This window comes from Gorilla gorilla, chromosome 22 (assembly GCF_029281585.2).
Source record: "Gorilla gorilla gorilla isolate KB3781 chromosome 22, NHGRI_mGorGor1-v2.1_pri, whole genome shotgun sequence".
Classification (NCBI taxonomy): domain Eukaryota; kingdom Metazoa; phylum Chordata; class Mammalia; order Primates; family Hominidae; genus Gorilla; species Gorilla gorilla.
Genome location: NC_073246.2, coordinates 48170760 through 48191178, shown reverse-complemented (window position 1 = coordinate 48191178; position 20419 = coordinate 48170760). Strand labels below are relative to the sequence as shown.

The following is a 20419-nucleotide window of genomic DNA, read 5'->3' as shown; positions in this document are numbered from 1 at the left end:
TGGGTGCCATCAGGGCAGGAGCAACTCCTTTCCATTGGGCTCTATTGCTGTTGAGTCTCAGAGCCTCTGATATGCTGTGTCTGATCTTCATAGTCTGCCAGTCTTCTTGGAGTGAGTGTTGCATGTATGTGTACATAAATGTGCAAATATGTTTGCTAATATATGTATAAAATAGTAGTGGGAGGATGCAAAAGAATGGGCTCCTGTCTGTAGAGGGAGCGGGATTCTGAGGGGCAGAGGTTATGGTGGAGTGCTCCATCTTGGACAGGGCATTCTTACACTGTTACGATGTTGAACTGTGTGAATGTATTACCTACTAAAAAGTAAGTATTTCATTAACACTAAAAATATATGCAGGGACCAAAAATAAAAGGAAAAAACACAGGTACTTCTCTTTGCCAATTTTTTTCTCTTAAATTCCAGACGGGCTGGGCATGGTGGCTCACACCTGTAATCCCAGCACTTTGGGAGGCTGAGGCATGAAGGACCACCTGAGGTCAGGAGTTCAAGACTAGCCTGGCCAACATGGCAAAACCCCCATCTCTACAATAAATAAATAAATAAGCAAGCTGGGTGCGGTGGTGTGCATCTGTAGTCCCAGCTACCTGGGAGGCTGAGGCAGGAGAATCACTTGAACTGGCGAGGTGGAGGTTACAGTGAGCCGAGATTGTGCCAGTGCACTCCAGCCTGGATGACAGGGTGAGATTCTGTCTCAAAAAAAAAAAAAAAAAAAATGCTGGGCGTGGTGGCTCACGCCTGTAATCCCAGCACTTTAGGAGGTCGAGGCTGGTGGATCACCTGAGGTCAGGAGTTCGAGACCAGCCTGACCAACATGGAAAAACCCCGTCTCTACTAAAAAGACAAAATTAGCCGGGCGTGGTGGCACATGCCTGTAATCCCAGCTACTTGGGAGGCTGAGGCAGGAGAATGGCTTGAACCCGGGAGGCTGAGGTTGCGGTGAGCTGAGATTGTGCCATTGTACTCCAGCCTGGGCAGCAAGAGCAAAACTCTGTCTCAAAAAGAAAAAAAAAATCAGCTATAGGAGTTTCCTTTTTTTAAAAGCTGTAGATAATTTGAATAATCACCATGTTTCCTTAATATAATAACATATAGTAATAAAAGCTGCCATCAAACATATCATTGATATGGTGATTTTTATATTCTAAATAAAATTATTATTAGGTATTAGAATTTTTCTTTTCTTTTTTTTTCCTCGAGATGGAGTCTTGCTCTGTTACCCATGGTGGAGTACAGTGGCGCAACCTCGGCTTACTGCAACGTCCGCCTCTCAGGTTCAAGTGATTGTCTTGCCTCAGCCTCCTGAGTAGCTGGGACTACAGCCATGCGCCACCACGCCCGGCTAGTTTTTGTATTCGTAGTAGAGATGGGGTTTCTCCATGTTGGTCAGGCTGGTCTCGAACTCCCGACCTCAGGTGATCTGCCAGTCTTGGCCTCCCAAAGTGCTGGGATTACAGGCGAGCCACCAGGCCCGGCCCAGGTATTAGAATTTTTCAACATGAAAACAAGAAGTATATATTTTGAGTGTGAAGTTGTTGCATTTCCTTTTCCTTGCAAGCTACATTGTAACTAAGTGTAATAGCAGTTTACTCATTCAGGTAAGAACCCAGTTAACGTCCATTATATGATTCTTATATTAAAGTCATGGTGAATACTGAGACAGTTTTAGAATAGTGATATATTTTGAATATTTGCAGTTGTTACAAGGCAATCCTTTTAGTAAACATCCTGCACCGTAATTTTTTGTCATTGAGGTCATTACAGGAGTTAGAAAACTCCGGCTGAAAGTGAGGACACTCCCCTGCTTTTATCTGCAGTGAGGGTCTGTGACTGTTGGAGAGGTGGACTCAGGGGTCTTTGGGAGCTTTGATGTCCCACTGCCTGGCAGAATAGACCATAAGTCCTCTTTCTCTGAGGCTCCGAGTTTTACAAATATTTTTCTTTTCTTTTGTAATGTGTGTGTGTGTTTTAAGTTTTAATTTCTTTTTATCATTATGAGAATACACTTCTGTAGGTTCGTGCTAACCATGTGGTACATTCTTACCTTTTACTTGACGTCATTTAGCTCGGGTGAAGAGAACCGATCTGGACAAAGCGAGGACTTTTGTTGGCACCTGCCTGGATATGTGTCCTGAGAAGGAGAGGTACATGCGGGAGACCCGTAGCCAGCTGAGCGTGTTCGAAGTGGTCCCAGGGACTGACCAGGTAGAGCCCTGCATCTCCCCATGGAGTGTGGGCAGGGGACGGGGCTGCTTTTGTCATTTCTGTACATACTTGATTTGGATGTTTGTTTTAGACAGTGTTGGGTATTTGTGCTATTAACAATCATATTAAGCTGTTTTGCATTGTGAGATGTTCACTCTGTAATTGGTACCTATGCATGATAAGGTATAGATGCAAGTTATTTTAAATAAAGTTGTTTTTCAAATTCTTTTTTTTTTTTTTTTTTTAGACAGGGTCTCACTCTGTCACCTAGGCTGAAGCGCAGTGGTCCAATCATGGCTCACTACAGCCTCAACTTCCCAGGCTCAGGTGATCCTCTCCTCTCACTTAGCTTACAGAGTAGCTGGGATTACAGGCATGCTCCACCATGCCTAGTTACTGTTTTATTTTTTGCAGCGATGGCGTCTTGCCATGTTGCCCAGGCTGGTCCCGAACTCCTAAGCTCAAGTCATCTGCCCACCTCCGCCTCCCAAAGTGCTGGGATTACAGGCGTGAGCCACCACATCCAGCTAACTTTTTTCTTTTTACGATCTTATTCCTGTCTGTTTCTATGCTTATGTTTTACACATTCGAGATTATGCTCTAGATACAATTTTATGTGTATCTTTTCCACTTAAAATTATGTCATGAACATTTTCCTTTGTTAGGGTAAACTACGAGCATTTAAAAATGACAGCATATTATTTTATTAGTAGCTCTGTCAAAACTCTGCATTTTTACCATTAGTAGATAGGCTGCTTCTAAATTTTTAGTTCTATTAATAATATTGTTTGGCATCTTGTATGTAATGCTTCTCTGGTATTTAGGTTATTTTCTTCAGATCCTAAGAATTAAATTACTGCATCAGAGGGTATGACCTTTCCTGAACATTATCCATGTATCTTCCCAAATTGTTTCCCCAGAAAGCTGCACCAATATAGATCCTTTTGGACTTTGTGAATTTTGCTTATGGGCTTCTCCTCTTCCTGGCTGGTGGCTTTATACACCCTTCGCCTGGTGCGGGGTCCCCAGCCCAGCAACTCGTGTCACTGTAGGGCCCCTGCCCCAGGAGAGGCACATGCCCAGGGCCTTGTCCTGTGTACATCTCTGCCTCTTCCCTTGGCCACATCTTCAGCCTCCTTTTGAGGTGGGAGATGCAACTCCAGGCCCCGGGGGGCAGCCAGCCCCTGATGCTGTGCCCTCAGCAGTCCTCACTGCCTGTCTCTGTTTCACTTCTGCTCTGTGTAGACTTAATCTGGTGTGTGAGCGAGCCTGAGACCTTTTAAGTGCTTGAGGCCCTTCCCTGTCCTGTCTCTCTGCTTTGGAGGCTGGCAGATGTGCCTTCACTTAACATTCCTCCTGTTTGTCATGATGCACTCGTATCTTAACTCCTTGTCATATTTGCCAAAATCAAATTTCTCTATTTGTCTTTGAATTTTGATTGTCACCTTTTAACAGAAATTTTATGTTGAAAAAATATATTCTCAAATACTGATCTTGTGTGGGTGTGTATGTGATTTTCCCCCTTATTTTCAGGCATAACTATGCCTGGCCCAAGGTATGCCACATGGGCAGCCTGTCTCGGCTTCATGTCTCTAGGTGGACCACGCAGCAGCTGTGAAAGAGTACAGTCGGTCCTCGGCGGATCAGGAGGAGCCCCTGCCCCACGAGCTGCGGCCCTTGCCAGTGCTCAGCAGGACCATGGACTACCTGGTGACCCAGATCATGGACCAGAAGGAGGGCAGCCTGCGGGATTGGTATGACTTCGTGTGGAACCGCACGCGTGGCATACGGAAGGTATTGGCTGCCTCCAACTTGGATGCTAAAAAATCCACGCAAATTCCAAAGTCAAACTGATATTTTTATTACTCTGTTATATATTTTATCTGTAACAAAAATGTACTTTTGTGGGCCAGGTGCAGTGGCTCAGGCCTGTAATCCCAGCACTCTGGGAGGCCGAGGTGGGTGGATCACCTGAGGTCAGGAGTTTGAGACCAGCCTGGCCAACATGGTTAAACCCCATCTCTACTGAAAATACAAAAATTAGCTTGGCGTGGTGGCACACGCCTGTAGTCCCAGCTACTCGAGCGGCTGAAGCAGAATTGCTTGAACCTGGGAGGCGGAGGTTGTGGTGAGCCAAGATGACACCACTGCACTCCAGCCTGGCTTCTGTCTCAAAAAAAAACAAACCCCAGTACTTTTATTTAAGTCACTACAAAGTCCTATTAAAATGTGCATCATGGGCTTTGTTTCAAATTGAAAAGTGAGAAATTGAGGTCGTAGCATGATCCTTCTCACAGTTGCCTCTTTGCATGGGAATGTGTGTGTGATCCTCCCCCTCGCCTGTGGCCAGGATATCACGCAGCAGCACCTCTGTGACCCCCTGACGGTGTCCCTGATTGAGAAGTGCACCCGGTTTCACATCCACTGTGCCCACTTCATGTGTGAGGAGCCCATGTCCTCCTTTGATGCCAAGATCAATAATGAGAACATGACCAAGTGCCTGCAGAGCCTGAAGGAGATGTACCAGGACCTGAGAAACAAGGGCGTCTTCTGTGCCAGCGAAGCGGAGTTCCAGGGCTACAATGTTCTGCTCAGTCTCAACAAGGGAGACATCCTAAGGTGAATTTTCACATCCAAAAGTTGTCCTAAGGTGACTGAAAAGGCAGGCTTTAAACAGGAGAAGAGCTTTCATGAGTGGTAGTAGCCAATAGTGCAGCATTCTCTCTGGTAGCAGATGTTGGGATGATAGTAGAGGACCTTGGTCTGGCTTTGCAGTCGGCTGAGCTGAGCTGGGGGAAGAGCGATGGGGGTGTGCCCTGGGACCAGCACATCTGACGTAGGCCCCACATGTTCATTTCTGAAAACAGTTTCTCCTCACCAGTGAGAAAATGAGGAAGGAATCCTCCTCATGAGACAGGTGAGTGAACCAGGAGAGGGAGTTCCAGGCGCCCTGCAGGGTTGTTAGCAGTTCCCTCTTCCCAGATAGTTTTGTCAAAGATCTAAGTAATAAGAGAGGAAAAAATTGTGTAAAACAAAAATGTGAAGAATGGGGTAGTGAGAATGAATGAATGTAAAACCCTGGTCTGATCCATAATTAGTCACTTAAACATGCGAAGTCTGGCGAGCTCTCTGGCCCTCTGCTTGTGGTGGACCCTCTGCTTGTGGTTAAGCTGGACTTATGGTGGACAGTGTCCCCTTTAGTTCTAAGAATCCCCTATCAATGGTGAACCTCTTTTTTTTTCTTTGTATTTTCCTCAAGAACTGTGTGACAGAATATCTAGATGTGTGATTGATTTTAATTTTTTATTTTATTTTGTTTTTGAGACCGAGTCCTGCTCTGTTGCCCAGGCCGGAGTACAGTAGTGTGATCTTGGCTCACTGCAACCTCCACCTCCTGGGTTCAAGCGATTCTCTTGCCTCAGTCTCCTGAGTAGCTGGGATTACAGGCACATACCACCATGCCCGCCTCATTTTTTTGTATTTTTAGTAGAGACAGGGTTTCACCATGTTGGCCAGGCTTGTCTGGAACTCCTGACCTCAAGTGATCCACCTGCCTCAGCCTCCCAAAGTGCTGGGATTACAGTTATGAGTCTCCATGCCCGGCTGATTTTAAATTTTAAAATTAAGCCTTGTATAGCCTGGGCAACATGGTGAGACCCTTCCACAAAAAAAAAATAAAAATAAAAAAAAAAATAACCAGGTGTGGTGATGTGTGCCTGTAGTTCCAGCGACTGGGGAGGCTGAGGTGGGAGGATCCCTTGAGCCCAGGAGGTCAAGGCTGCAGTAAGCTGTGATCATGCCACTGTCCTCCAGTCTGGGTGACAAAGCCAGACCCTATCTCTTAAAAAAAAAAAAAAAAAAAAAAAAGACCAGGTGTGGTGGCCCATGGCCTGTTATCACAGCACTTTAGGAGGCCGAGATGAGAGGGTTGCTTGAGGCCAGGAGGTTGAAGCTGCAATGAACTGTGATTGTGCCACTGCACTCCAGCCTGGGTGACAGAGCAAGTACTCTGTCTCAAAAAAAAAAAAAAATTAAACTGGTTATGAAAGATTGCTGTATTGTCTTTTTCTACGTGACAAGCATTTGTTCTCCATCACGAATAATTCAGTCAAAATCAATTCATTTCTAAACAAAAAGAGTTAATTTTTCTGTTTTTTAGACTTTACCATTCAGCACAGCTGACAGTCCATTGGCATTACTTTAAAGTAACTTTTTGATAACTGATTCCTAAATTGCTTTTTGAATTTGTTTATTCTATTCATTATCGTTTTGAAGGAAACCTTTGTCAAACCAACCCAAGCGTGGTAGTTAGTAAACTATGAATTTAACGGCACATTTCACCAGTAAGACCCTCCTTTCTCAGTATGGTTGAAATCCAGTATCATTATTACTTGAGACAGGGTCTTGCTCTGTCACCCAGGCTGGAGTACAGTGATGCGATCACAGCTCACTGCAGCCTCAACCTCTTGGGCTCAAACGATCCTCCCACCTTGGCCTCCCCACGTTTTGGGATTACAGGTGTGAGCCACTGCATCTGGCCAGTGAAATCTATTATTTATCAGATCTATCTTCATGAAAATTTTGTCTTATTTAAAATAACATTCCAACCCCTTTTCTCTCCTTTAATTAACAGAGAAGTACAACAGTTCCATCCTGCTGTTAGAAACTCATCTGAGGTGAAATTTGCTGTTCAGGCTTTTGCTGCATTGAACAGTAATAATTTTGTGAGATTTTTCAAACTGGTCCAGTCAGCTTCTTACCTGAACGCTTGTCTTTTACACTGTTACTTCAGTCAGGTGAGTAAATGAGCTGTGCTTGCAGAGTTGGAAGAAAGCAGGTGGTTCTTGTGCTGTTTGGGTGCTTTCCTATTCCAAGCTTTTCAAAGCAGGTCTCAGGCTGATGCTGTGTCACCCTTGCAGCAGCCCCACGAAGGGGTTACCGGTGTTGCCCTGTTTTATAGGGCTTATCACTGTTGGTCACCATCCGGAAAGGCTGTGCAATGGAAAATACTGTTCTATGGTTCAAATAAGAAAAATCTCTTTAGGAAAACATAGGTTGAATTCAGCACTATCATCATCCATGAAAGCTAACTAAAAAGCAAAAATCTCATATCATATGCACAAAATCTCTGACTTTGAAATGCTTCATGTTTTAAGTCGAAGTTTCTGGAGTGAGGCTGATGGCTCTAAGTTCCTTTCAGTGGGTGCCTCAGTGTCTGCACTTTGCCGTGTGCTAGGGTTGCAGAGGCAATGGGAAGGCCAGTCCCTCCCCTGGGGTTTGCGCAGAGTAAACTGTGTCTCGCGGTTTCCAGTCGGTTATTTTGTTCCACTTCCACGGAATTTGGGGATGAGGACAGAGCAGACCCTGTAGCACCTGCTGTTCTAGGCCCTGCATGATTCTGTTCAGTGCGATGTGACCAGGACCGCAGCCCACCGCACAGTGCGCCACCTCACCTCGCACGCACTCTGCTGCCCATTCTGGCAGCGGCTCCAAGGAGGCTGCCAGGATTCCTTGCCACAAGCCCGTAGTGGCCACAGCGTGGGGAGGATGCTGCCTGGGAGATCCCAGGACCTGCCTTGGTCGATCTGCGGCTCCAGGTCATTTCTTTGGTCACACATCAGGGCCTCCTGTAAACAGTGACTAAACCCAGTCATGTCACAGTCAGAAGGTCTTCTGCAGGTTTGCTCCTTGTTGTCAGATCTGCAGGTTGCCAAACAGAACTGATATTCTGGAGTCAATGAAAAGGTTTTCCACAACTTGTCACTTGTAGTTAATATTGGCTGGGTGCTTTGGCTCACACCTGTTATCCTGGCACCTTGGCAAACTTGGGAGGTGGGAGAATTGCTTGAGCTCAGGAGTTCAAGGCCAGCCTGGGCAACATAGGGAGGCCCTGTCTCTACTAAAAATAAAAAAAAAGCCAGGCAGGTGTGGTGGGATGCTCCTGTAGTCCCAGCTACTCAGGAGGCTGAGGTGGGAGGATCGCTTGAGCCCAGGAAGTTGAGGCTGCAGTGAGCCAAGATCTGCACTCTCCAGCCTGGGCAACAGAGGCCCTCTCAAAAAAAATGAACAAAAATAAAACATAGTTAATGTTGTATACATGATGATTGAGTGTTAGTAGAATGTTGACCATTTTTAATAACTTTATTTATTTATTTATTTAGAGATGGAGTCTCGCTCTGTTGCCCAGGCTGGAGTGCAGTGGCATGATCTCTGCTCACCACAACTTCCGCCTCCTGGGTTCAAGTGATTCTCCTGCCTGAGCCTCCCTCCTGAGTAGCTGGGACTACAGGAGCCCGCCACCATGCCCAGCTAACTTAGTAGAGATGGGATTTCGCCATGTTGGCCAGGCTGATCTCGAACTCCTAGCCTCAGGTGATCCACCCACCTCGGCCTCCCAAAGTGCTGGGATTACAGGCATGAACCACCTTGCCTGGCCATTTTTAATAACTTTAAACAAAAGAGATATTCGGGTATTTTTCTTTAGAAAAGTTCTTCACCGGCAGTGGCGCACAGAGGCAGCCTCCTGTCCCCGCAGCCCTGTGCACTCCTGCTCAGAGGCTTTGTGCTTGCTGTTTCCACTGCTGTTCCACACTCGCAGAGCCGCACGGCGCTGTCTTCACCTCCCTGAGGCCAGGCTAGGCTTGGCTGCCGCCCTCAGCAGGGCCCCCACCAGCGCTCCCTGTTCTCCCTGCCCATCTGCCGCACTAAATCACCATTCTGTGTGTTTGATGTGTTTGTTTTCTGTGGCATTGGTCTCTCCCCTGGCATGTCAGCTGTGTGGGGACAGGGATTGTGTTTTTGTTCACTGTTGTACTCTCAGCATTAAAAACGGTGCCAGGCACAGAGCAAATGCTTGATCAGTGTTGGTTGAATTAAAGAACATCGGAAGAGGACTAACAGCTTAGGTACCAAAGTCCCAGCACTCAAGCATAATTTTTGTTCGGATTTTCATGTTTTTCCTTTGTCTATTTTTACTTTTATTTTTATTTATTTATTTTTTTGAGATGGAGTCTCACTTTGTCACCCAGGCTGGAGTGCAGTGGCATGATCTCGGCTCACTGCAACCTCCACCTCCCGGGTTGAAGTGATTCTCCTGCCTCAGCCTCCCTAGTAGCTGGTATTACAGGTGCGTGCCACCACACCCAGCTAATTTTTGTATTTTTAGTAGAGATGGGGTTTCACCATGTTGGCCAGGCTGGTCTCAAACTCCTGGCTTCAAGTGACCCGCCTGCCTTGGCCTCCCAAAGTGCTGGGATTACAGGCGTGAGCCACCGCACCCAGCCCCATTGTCTTTTTTTTTAAGAGACTGGTTCTCACTCTGTCACCTAGGCTGGAGTGCAGTGGTGTGATCAAGGCTCACTGCAGCCTCAACCTCTTGGGCTCAAGCAGTCCTCCCACCTTAGCCTCCCATGTTGCTGGGACCACAGGTGCATGCCACCAAGCCCCACTAATTAAAACAAATTTTTTTTTATAGAGAATAGGATGTAGCTATGTTGCCCAGGCTGGTCTTGAATTCCTGGGCTCAAGTGATCCTCCCACCTTGGCCTCCCAAAGTGCTGGGATTACAGGTATGAGCCACTGCACCTGGTCTCTGTCTTCTTTTTTTTTTTTTAAGGCTCTTGTTAGAATGCCGTGAACAGTTGTCTCCAACTATTATATGTCATTCCACGGGATTGGTTTCCTGCTGGCATTCCATGGCCTCCGGGGTCCTCTGCAGCACCTTCCTGGCCTTTTGTCATGTGGATGCTGCACAGCTGACTTCACCTGGTCTTGTTGACGGACAGTTTGTTTCATGATTTCTCTTATGAATAAAACCTTCACAAGCCATCCTTCTCTATGAGAGTGTTTGCTTGGCACGCATTCCTGAGCACTGCCCCTGAGCAGACCGCCTATGATCTCTAAGCTTGGGTTCCGTGTTGCCAAAGCGCCTTCTGGTGGACTCAGCCCAGGAGGAGCCCGTGTGCCCCACGCTGGCCATGGCTGTGGTCATGGGCTGACTGCATGTGTCTGACTGGGCCTTCCTCTGAGACTGCAGTGATTTCGCTCCTCCTCTCAGATCCGCAAGGATGCTCTCCGGGCGCTCAACTTTGCGTACACGGTGAGCACACAGCGATCTACCGTCTTTCCCCTGGATGGCGTGGTGCGCATGCTGCTGTTCAGAGACTGTGAAGAGGCCACCGACTTCCTCACCTGCCACGGCCTCACTGTTTCCGACGGGTAAGAGCTGAGAGTGGAACTGTGGGGCCCCTGTCTCCTTTTTTCTTGTTAATTCTGATGAAGGGCTGTGAAGGGCTGGCTGCTTGCCTGACTTGAAGAAGGTGCATTCCCTCTGCCATGCAGGTGAACACACGAGACTCAGAATGGCTGGGGGTGTTCCCAAGGTCACACCCTGGCTGTCAGCACATTGAGGGCTCAGACCAAGTTCTTCGTGACTCCAAAATCAGTCCTTTTCATGACTTGCCGACAAACCTAAAGATAAAAGTTAGGGCCTTCTTTATTCTTTCCCTTGACTGCCTTTGCCAGCCAATGACGGACAACCTCTGACGGCTGGGATGGAGGCACCAGCAGGCCAGCCGGAGTCTTCTCCGGTAATTACCAGTCAGAGTGGTGAGACTCACAGACGCTCTCTCAGAAACTGGCAGCTTACACTCAACACCCGGTGCCTAGTTCCCCACCCTGTCTCCTCCTTCCAGTTCTGTCTCCTCCTTCCAGTTCTGTCTCCTCCTTCCAGTTCTGTCCTCACAAAATAAGACGGTTTTGGGTGAGCCAGCAAGGAGGCAGGAGTGAGTCAGCGTGCGTCTGTTAACACGCTGGGCTTAGTGGTTCTAGGGACCTACAGAGGCTCCAGGGTGGGCGGCAATGGGACCTGGGCCTGTGCTTTCTGTTATTTACACATGGCAGTGGTGACGCCCAGGGGGCTTGCAGTACTCAGCAGGGCACTGAGGGCGAAGCTGTCTTCTCCCCTGGTGACACCCCTCGGGGGTCTTTTGTGGTCTGGGTAGCTGTGTGGAGCTGAACCGGTCTGCATTCCTGGAACCAGAGGGATTATCCAAGACCAGGAAGTCGGTGTTTATTACCAGGAAGCTGACGGTGTCAGTCGGGGAAATTGTGAATGGAGGGCCATTGCCCCCCGTCCCTCGTCACACCCCTGTGTGCAGCTTCAACTCCCAGAACAAGTACATCGGGGAGAGCCTGGCCGCGGAGCTGCCCGTCAGCACCCAGAGACCCGGCTCCGACACAGTGGGTGAGTGAAGCTGCAGTCGTAGTGAGGGGACTAGCTGCATTTTCCCACCAGGACACCTCCCAGGAGCCTGGGCATCTGCATTTTCTCGCCGGGCCGCCTCCCAGGAGCCTGAGCACCTGTCTTGTCTTGGGGCCCAGGGGTGTGGCTCTTCCTCATGCTCAGATGGTTCTCACTGGGAGTGGACTGAGGGCTTTGAAGCCCTCCTCCTGGCTCCCTGACATCCTGGGGCTTGTTTTTCATGCAAAGCGTATGTTGTCCCACGTAGCTGGTCTCCTGGAGGGCAGGCCAGTCCTCAGGGTCACTGTGGGTGGCCTGGGGCTGTCCCTGCACAGACCTCGGTCCCCGTGGTGCCAGGCACCCTGTGTCTGCAGCTATGTTTTCTCCTGTATGTTTCCTTCCAGGTGGAGGGAGAGGAGAGGAGTGTGGTGTAGAGCCGGATGCACCCCTGCCCAGTCTCCCACAGTCTCTATCAGCCCCTGCGCCCTCGCCAGTGCCTCTGCCTCCTGTCCTGGCACTGACCCCGTCTGTGGCGCCCAGCCTCTTCCAGCTGTCTGTGCAGCCTGAACCACCGCCTCCAGAGCCTGTGCCCATGTACTCTGACGAGGTAGGGACTCTTTTTTTCTAGGTCTGGACTCTGGGAAGCCCATTGTGTGCAAACGTTCTTAGTCATCACCCCATGAGGTGGGGCTGTGGCGCCTGGTCTCTCAGGAGAGTCCAGAGAGGGGTCCTGCCTAAAGTCACTCAGCCTCAGGTAGGGCCCACCTATTCAGGCTCATTCTGGAGTCCGTCTTCATCTCAGGAGCTTCCTGTCCCAGCACTGGCCTGAGCCCGTGTGTCTGAACTCAACACCCGTCTATTCCTGACGGGATCATTGGCAGCATTGTGCGCCCCCTGATGGGTGTGACCTGGGGTGGCGTGTCCGCCTGGTGGGTGTGGCCTGGGTGGGTGTGTCCCCTTGGGTGTGGCCTGGAGTGGGCATGTCCCCCTGATGGGACCCCAGTATGCATGGACTGAGTGTGGGTGTGTCCCCTGAAGGGCATGTCCTGGGGTTGGGTGTCCCCACTGATGGGTGTGACCTGGGGTGGGCGTGTCCCCTGGCAGGTGTGCTCCCTGATGGGCATGGCTTGGGGTGGCTGTGCCCACTGATAGGCGTGGCCTCGGGGTGGACGTGTCCCCTCTGGTGTGTGTGGTCTCTGGCTGTGCACCCTGATGGGCATGGCCTGGGGGTGGGTGAGCCCCTTGACCAGCCTGGCCTGGGGGTGGACGTGCCCCTTGATGGTTGTGGCCTCAGGGTGGGCATGGTCCCGACAGGTGCCTTGATATTGAGTAGAGCCTGTCGACTCCATGGTTGTGAGACTGGATTGTGCCACTCTGGCTGCTTTGGGGCAGGCACTGGGCACCAGCCCATCTGGGGATCAGGGAGCGCTGAGGGGGAGCATAGAGTGGTCACAGAAACAGAGGCTGCTTGACGTAGACTGGAGATGGCTAGGCCAGGGCGCTGTGTGGCCATCCGCAGGGCGCCTTCCTCTCCAGATGGCACCTTTCTACCTTTCCTGCAACAGCCTAGCCGACCCCGTGTCAGGGGTTGTGCTTCTGTCACGAGACGCCTGCAGACTGTCCGGTGACAACATGTTACCCAGCATTTCTGCCCTGGGTGGGACGTTCCATTACACCCCATGCTGGTCTCTCCACAGGACCTGGCGCAGGTGGTGGACGAGCTCATCCAGGAGGCCCTGCAGAGGGACTGTGAGGAAGTTGGCTCTGCGGGTGCTGCCTACGCAGCTGCCGCCCTGGGGTGAGTGGCATCTGGTGCTCCCCTCCTGCTACTTGCTGCGGGGAGCTGCACCCAGTCCTTCAGAAGTTTCCTCTCATAAAGTTGCCTGTGTTTTTGGAGTCATAATCCAATAAGTTATTGCCAGATACAGTGTCAGGAAGATTTTCCCCTACATTCTTCTTTTTCAAGATGGTTTTGCTATTTGGGGTCTCCTGAGATACCATGCGAATTTTAGGATGAGTTTTTCTGTTTCTGCAGAAAGTGCTGTTGGGATTTTGATAGGGATTGTGTTGAATCTGTAGATTGTTCTGGGTGGTACTGTCATCTTTTTTTTTTTTTTTTTTTTTTTTTGAGATGGAATCTTGCTCTGTTGCTCAGGCTGGAGTGCAGTGGCTCCATCTCAGCCTCACTGTAACCTCCACCTCCTGGGTTCAAGCAGTTCTTCTGCCTCAGCTTCCCGAGTAGCTGAGATTACAGGTGGGCACCAGCCTGAATATTTTTTTATTTTTTGTAGAGATGCTTTTCACCATGTTGTCCAGGGGTGGTCTCGAACTCCTGGCCTCAAGTGATCCACCTGCCTCAGCCTCCTACAGTACTGGGATTACAGGCATGAGCCACTGCACCTGGCCTGTATTGTCATCTTAACAATATTAAATCTTCTAATCTGAGAATATGGGATGTCTTTCCATTTATTTAGGTCATTCTTAATTTCTTTCGACAATGCTTTGTAGTTTTCAACGTATAAAGTTTTTGCCTCCTAGGTTAAATTGTTTTTTTTGTTTGTTTTGTTTTGTTTTTGAGATGGAGTCTCGCTCTGTCGCCCAGGCTGGAGTGCAGTGGCACAATCTTGGCTCACTGCAACCCCCACCTCCCGGATTCAAGTGATTCCCCTGCCTCAGCCTCCTGAGTAGCTGGGATTACAGGCACCTGTCACCAAGCCTGGCTAATTTTTTGTATTTTTAGTAGAGACAGGGTTTCACCGTTATTAGCCAGGATGGTCTCGATCTCCTGACCTCGTGATCCGCCCGCCTCGGCCTCCTAAACTGCTGGGATTACAGGTGTGAGCCACCACACCCGGCCTTGTTGAGGATTTTTATATCCATATTCATGAGGGATATTGGTCTGTAGTTTTCCTTTTTATTTCTTTATTCCTTTTTTTTTTCTCTTTTTTGAGACAGGGTCTTACTTTGTCACCTAGACCCGAGTGCAGAAGCACAGTCATGGCTAACCACAGCCTTGATCTTCTAGGCTCAAGCCATCCTCTCACCTCAGCCTCCCAAGTAGCTAGGACCACAGGCACATGCATACCCGGCTAATTTTTTAATTTTTTGTAGAGATGGGGTCTCTCTATGTTGCCCAGGTTAGTCTTGAACTCCTGGGCCCAAGCAATGCTCCCATCTCAGCCTCCTGAAATGCTGGGATGATAGGCATGAGCCACTGTGCCTGCTCAGTCTGTAGTTTTCCTATAGTGTCTTTGGTCTGTCTTTGGTATTAGAGCAATGCTAGCCTCATAAAATGAGTTAGTAAATATTCCCTCTTCTTCAGTTTTTTGAAAGGATTTGAAAAAGACTGGTGGTTAGTTTTTTGTTAGTGTTTAATAGAATTTACCAGTGAAACCTTCTGGTCTTATACCTTTCTTTGTTTGGAAGTCTCCTTACTAGTTATAGGTCTACTCACATTTTTCTGTTTCTTCATGAGTCAGTTTTGGTAGATTGTGTGTTTCTAACAGTGGGCTTAATTTTTCTGCTGGCAGCCAAACAAGTACACGTTGCATATCCCTTCTTCAAAATGCTTGGGACCACAAGGGTTTTAGATGACAGATATTTTTGGATTTTGGAACATCTGTATTATATGTACCAGTTGAGTTATCTCTTACCTAAAAATCTGAAAATCTGAATTCTAAAATGCTCCAATGAGCATTTCCTTTGAAAAGCATGACATTGTTGTGCTCAAAAAGTTTGAGATTTTGGAGCATTTTGGATTTCAGATTTTTGGATTAGGGACACTCAACCTGTGTGGTTTTTTTTCCCTTGTCAATGACTTGGCTTTTTTCTGATATTTTTCTTTTCTTTTTTTTTTTTTTTTTTTTGAGACAGAGTCTTGCTGTGTCGCCCAGGCTGGAGTACAGTGACGCGATCTCGGCTCACTGCAGTCTCTCGCTCCTGGGTCCAAGCAATTCTTATGCCTCAGCCTCCTGAGTAGCTGGGGCTACAGGCGTGTGCTGCTGCGCCTGGCTAATTTTTGTATTTTTAGTAGAGATGGGGTTTCACCGTGTTGGCCAGAATGGTCTTGATCCGCCCACCTCAGCCTCTCAAAGTGCTGGGATTACAGGCGTGAGCCACCGCGCCCGGCCTTGACTCTGATTTTGAATGCTATCCCCTTTGCTCCATTTAGTGTTTCTAATGCTGCTATGGAGGATTTGTTAACAGCTGCAACCACGGGCATTTTGAGGCACATTGCAGCTGAAGAAGTGTCTAAGGAAAGGGAGCGAAGGGAGCAGGAGAGGCAGCGGGCTGAAGAGGAAAGGTAAGTGTGTCTTGTTCACGCAGCCAAATAAGGAGCTCAGTGTGGACACCGGCAAGAACTGACCCTGGCCGCGATGCTCCTGCTATTGTCCACTGTGCTACCATTCCACCCCTGCTGACCCACTCATGCCCTCCTATGCTTCAGCCCAGGGGGTGGATGGAGCTCCTCAGGCCACACCTACCCGTGAGCAGTGGCCCTTCCCAGCCAGGAAAGGCAGGGGAAGGGAGGTGGTGTCAGGGGTGCTGGAGTAGGGGTGGCCTACCGACTCAGGCAGCACACCTCAATCCCTGTCTGCGTGGCCAGGGAGTAAAACAAACAGCACTTATTTTTATTCTTAAACATTACCCTTGTGTATTTTTTCTCTTCCCTGTAGGTTGAAACAAGAGAGAGAGCTGGTGTTAAATGAGCTGAGCCACGGCCTGGCCGTGGAGCTGATGGAACGCGTGATGATGGAGTTTGTGAGGGAAACCTGCTCCCAGGAGTTGAAGTAAGTGAAACGCTGGTGTCTTGCTGTGCCAGGAGAGTGAGCCTTGGCTCTGCCCTAGGCTGTGTCTTGCGCCACTGAGGATGGGCTATTGGAAATGGGTCTTGCCTGTCTAAGCTACTTTGATTTTGTGACCAAATGTATTTGATGCAGTCCTCTGTGCTCCCTTGGCTGATAGAATTTTATTATAAAAAATTCTCTTTTATATGAGGGCTGCCACCACAGGATCATAGTCAGCCATCCTTAGTAGCCACTGGCATTTATCATATATTTGAGACACTTCCAATTGATTGCACAAGTCAGATGTTGCTGATGAGAAGATTTTGTGGTTGTCTGCATGGTAATTTACAAATTCTATGCCAGGCACCTGTAGTCCCAGCTCCTCAAGAGACTGAGGTGCAAAGATCACTTAAGCTCAGAAGTTCCAGGTAGTGTGCTATGACTGCACCTGTGGTGGCCACTATACTCCTGCCTGGGCAACATAGTGAGACCCTGTCTCTAAAATAATTAAAAATTCTGACTATTTTATTAAGATAAAGGTTTATTTCTTAACTGTTACGAGGGCCCCTATGGACCTATAATTTGGCACCCTGTTCCACTTAATTCTTTTTACCCTGTCTTTCTAGGTGTCTGTAGTTTAAGTATTAAAGCTTCTCTTACAGTGAAGATAGAATTACATTTTAATACTGAGGATGCAGACTCTTGCACTTTTTTTTTTTTAAAGACGGAGTCTTGCTCTGTCACCCACACTGGAGTGCAGTGGCGTGATCTGGGTTCACTGCAACCTCTGCCTCCTGGGTTCAAGCGATTCTCCTAGCTCAGCCTCCCAAGTAGCTGGAATTACAGGCATGCACCGCCATGCCCAGCTAATTTTTTTTTTTTTTTTTTTTTTTGAAATGGAGTCTCACTCTGTTACCCAAGCTGGAGTGCAGTGGCGCCATCTCGGCTCACAGCAAGCTCCGCCTCCTGGGTTCACGCCATTCTCAGCCTCCTGAGTAGCTGGGACTACAGGAGCCTGCCACTATGCCTGGCTAATTTTTCATATTTTTAGTAGAGACGGGGTTTCACCGTGTTAGCCAGGATGGTCTCGATCTCCTGACCTCGTGATCCGCCTGCCCTGGCCTCCCAAAGTGCTGGGATTACAGGCATGAGCCACCGTGCCTGGCTGCCCAGCTAATTTTTTGTATTTTTAGTAGAGACGGGGTTTTACCATGATGGCCAAGCTGGTTTCGAACTCCTGACCTCAAGTGATCTGCCTGCTTTGGCCTCGCAAAGAGCTAGGATTACAGGCGTAAGCCACTGTGCCCGGCCGACTCTTGCACTTTTCTTTTTTTTTTTTTTTTGAGACGGAGTCTCGCTTTGTCGTCCAGGCTGGAGTGCAGTGGCGCGATCTCTGCTCACTGCAAGCTCTGCCTCCCGGCTTCACGTCATTCTCCTGCTTCAGCCTCCCGAGTAGCTGGGACTACAGGCACTCGCCACCACACCAGGCTAATTTCTTTGTATTTTTAGTAGAGACAGGGTTTCACCATGTTAGCCAGGATGGTCTCGATCTCTTGACCTCGTGATCCGCCCGCTTCGGGCTTCCAAAGTGCTGGGATTACAGGCGTGAGCCACCATGCCTGACCGACTCTTGCACTTTTCAAGCAAGCCCTCAGTGTCTGTGGGCCCCAAGTGCAGTGTCTTCCATGCTGATTGCCCTGTTTCTAGGAATGCAGTAGAGACAGACCAGAGGGTCCGTGTGGCCCGTTGCTGTGAGGATGTCTGTGCCCACTTAGTGGACTTGTTTCTTGTGGAGGAAATCTTCCAGACTGCAAAGGAGACCCTCCAGGAGCTTCAGTGCTTCTGCAAGTATCTACAGCGGTGAGTCCTGTGTTCCTACAGGCACAATCCACACACACGGGGAAGAATCTTTTACCAAATTCAAAATATATGAGCTATCAGTTTCTGTATTTAGTGGTAAAAGGATGAGGGAAAATGTTATAGCAATGAATACCTAAAATAGACTCTAATTGGATTATACTGCATTTCAGAAATACTTGATTACACACACACACACACACACACACACACACACACAATATAAGGGGAAAAGTCAGGAGTTAGATTGGGACGTGGTGGCTACTCTGTATGTCAACTAATATTTATAGGGTGCCTGCCATTTGCCCACTGCACTAGGTGCTGGGAGACAGCTGTGAACAAGCCAGATTATGGCTGCATGCACCAATAAGGGTGAATTCTCAAAATATAAGTAGTGGAGAAAAAGCAATTAATAGGGAATATACAAATAGTGTATATTCAAACTAAATAGGTTGTTTCGGATTTATATATAGTGGTATAACCCTGAAGAAAAGAAGGAAAATAATGATCATAATCTCAGCATAGTGGTTACTTTTGGGAATGGGAGGTGGTGCCTCTCATGGCCACAACTTCTCAACTGGGTGTAAGTGCACAGGTGCTTGATGATTTATTAATCTTATAACTGGGCATATATGTGTTATGTATGTTGTATGATTCATTTCATAATAAAATTTAAAATCAGTAATAGTGTCCTTGGCAGTTGGAACAGTATAAAAGGGAGTATGGGGAGAAGTGAGTCTTCCTTCTACAACAGACCCCTGTCCATTGTGCGAGCAGCAGCTGCTTGCGAAACCATCCAGAGACTTTCTGTCCTTTCTTGTGGCTGTTGGCACAGAATGGGCTCATGATCCCTGCTTTGCTCTGAGCCTTCCTTTGCTCCATCTGATATGAGGTGGAGGCTTGGCTGTAGCAGCATGCTGAGCTGTCCCCGTTGCCAGTGGTCTTGAGGTCAGTGCGATAATGTACCATAAATGACCTTCCTGGTCTTCTGTTGATGGACTTTCATGTGGCTCTTTTGTTTTTTGTTTTGTTTTGTTTTGTTTTTTTTTTTGAGATGGAGTCTTACTCTGTCGCCCAGGCTGGAGTGCAGTGGCGCAATCACGGCTCACTGCAACCTCCACCTCCCAGGTTCAAGTGATTCTTCTGCCTCAGCTTCCTGAGTAGCTGGGACTACAGGCGTGCGCCACCATGCTCGGCTCATTTTGTTTTTTTTATTTTTAGTAGAGATGGGGTTTCACCATATTGGCCAGGCTGCTCTCGAACTCGACCTCGTGATCCACCCGCCTCGGCCTCCCAAAGTGCTGGGATTACAGGCATGAGCCACCGAGCCTGGCCGTAGCTCTTTTTAGCTCTGGTAAAGACTGTTGCAGTGACTGTCGTTGTACAGACAGACATCTCACCCGTTTGCACACAGGCACGTGTGTGGAGATAAATTCCTATCAGTGGTGGCTGTGGGTCAAGGGATATATGTATCTTTTTTGTTTGTTTGTTTTTTGTTTTTTGAGACAGAGCCTTGCTGTGTCACCCAGGCTGGAGTGCAGTGGTGTGATCTCGGCTCACTGCAACCTCCACCTCCTGGGTTCAAGGGATTCTCCTGCCTCAGCCTCCCAAGTAGCTGGGACCACAGTCGCCCGCCACCATGCCCGGCTAATTTTTTGTATTTTAGTAGAGATTGGGTTTCACTGTGTTGCGCAGGCTGGTCTTGAACTCTTGAGCTCAGGCAATCCGCCCGCCTTGGCCTCCCAAAGTGCTGGGATTACAGGCGTGAGCCACTGCACCCGGCTGGGTATATGTATCTTAAATCTGTATCCATATTGCCAAGTCAGCCTCCAAAGCTCATTCAGTATTAACTGTTAACGTTCAGTAGTTTCATTGCTCACCACACTCATTTGATGTCCTTCCTTCCCCATGCCTGAGTTCTGACTGCAATGTGTTTCTCAGTTTGAAGACCCTGAAAACACTCTGTGATGATACATTTTCATGTCCCCAGGTGGAGGGAAGCTGTCACAGCCCGCAAGAAACTGAGGCGCCAAATGCGGGCTTTCCCTGCTGCGCCCTGCTGCGTGGACGTGAGCGACCGGCTGAGGGCGCTGGCGCCCAGCGCAGAGTGCCCCATTGCTGAAGAGAACCTGGCCAGGGGCCTCCTGGACCTGGGCCATGCAGGGAGATTGGGCATCTCCTGCACCAGGTCAGCATCAGCTGTCGCCTGCCTCGTCAGGGCTCCCCTGCCCCCACTTGGTTTTACCAGGAGCTGAATTAATGTGTATGTTTGGAGGGTGAAGATAGGTGAAGCCTGGAGGCGAGGACAGGC

The 20419-nt window shown here is 48.7% G+C and overlaps 1 protein-coding gene across 5 annotated transcripts in view; it reads left to right on the top strand.

The window, feature by feature from the left end:
• The window catches only part of MCM3AP (minichromosome maintenance complex component 3 associated protein), a 51256-nt gene that overhangs the window by 9174 nt on the left and 21663 nt on the right, over positions 1-20419 (top strand). For 4 of the 5 annotated variants that reach the window (XM_055373797.2, XM_019017684.3, XM_019017683.3 and 1 more), the window contains exons 7-18: positions 2084-2223; positions 3820-4017; positions 4574-4842; positions 6857-7019; positions 10280-10440; positions 11226-11467; positions 11869-12071; positions 13162-13262; positions 15636-15767; positions 16141-16254; positions 17959-18111; positions 20099-20296. In XM_055373797.2, coding sequence (XP_055229772.1) covers positions 2084-2223; positions 3820-4017; positions 4574-4842; positions 6857-7019; positions 10280-10440; positions 11226-11467; positions 11869-12071; positions 13162-13262; positions 15636-15767; positions 16141-16254; positions 17959-18111; positions 20099-20296 — 2074 coding nt within the window. Of the gene's footprint in view, positions 1-2083; positions 2224-2526; positions 2551-3819; positions 4018-4573; positions 4843-6856; positions 7020-10279; positions 10441-11225; positions 11468-11868; positions 12072-13161; positions 13263-15635; positions 15768-16140; positions 16255-17958; positions 18112-20098; positions 20297-20419 lie in introns of those variants that run through there. The other variant, XM_063702554.1, reaches the window with a different exon arrangement.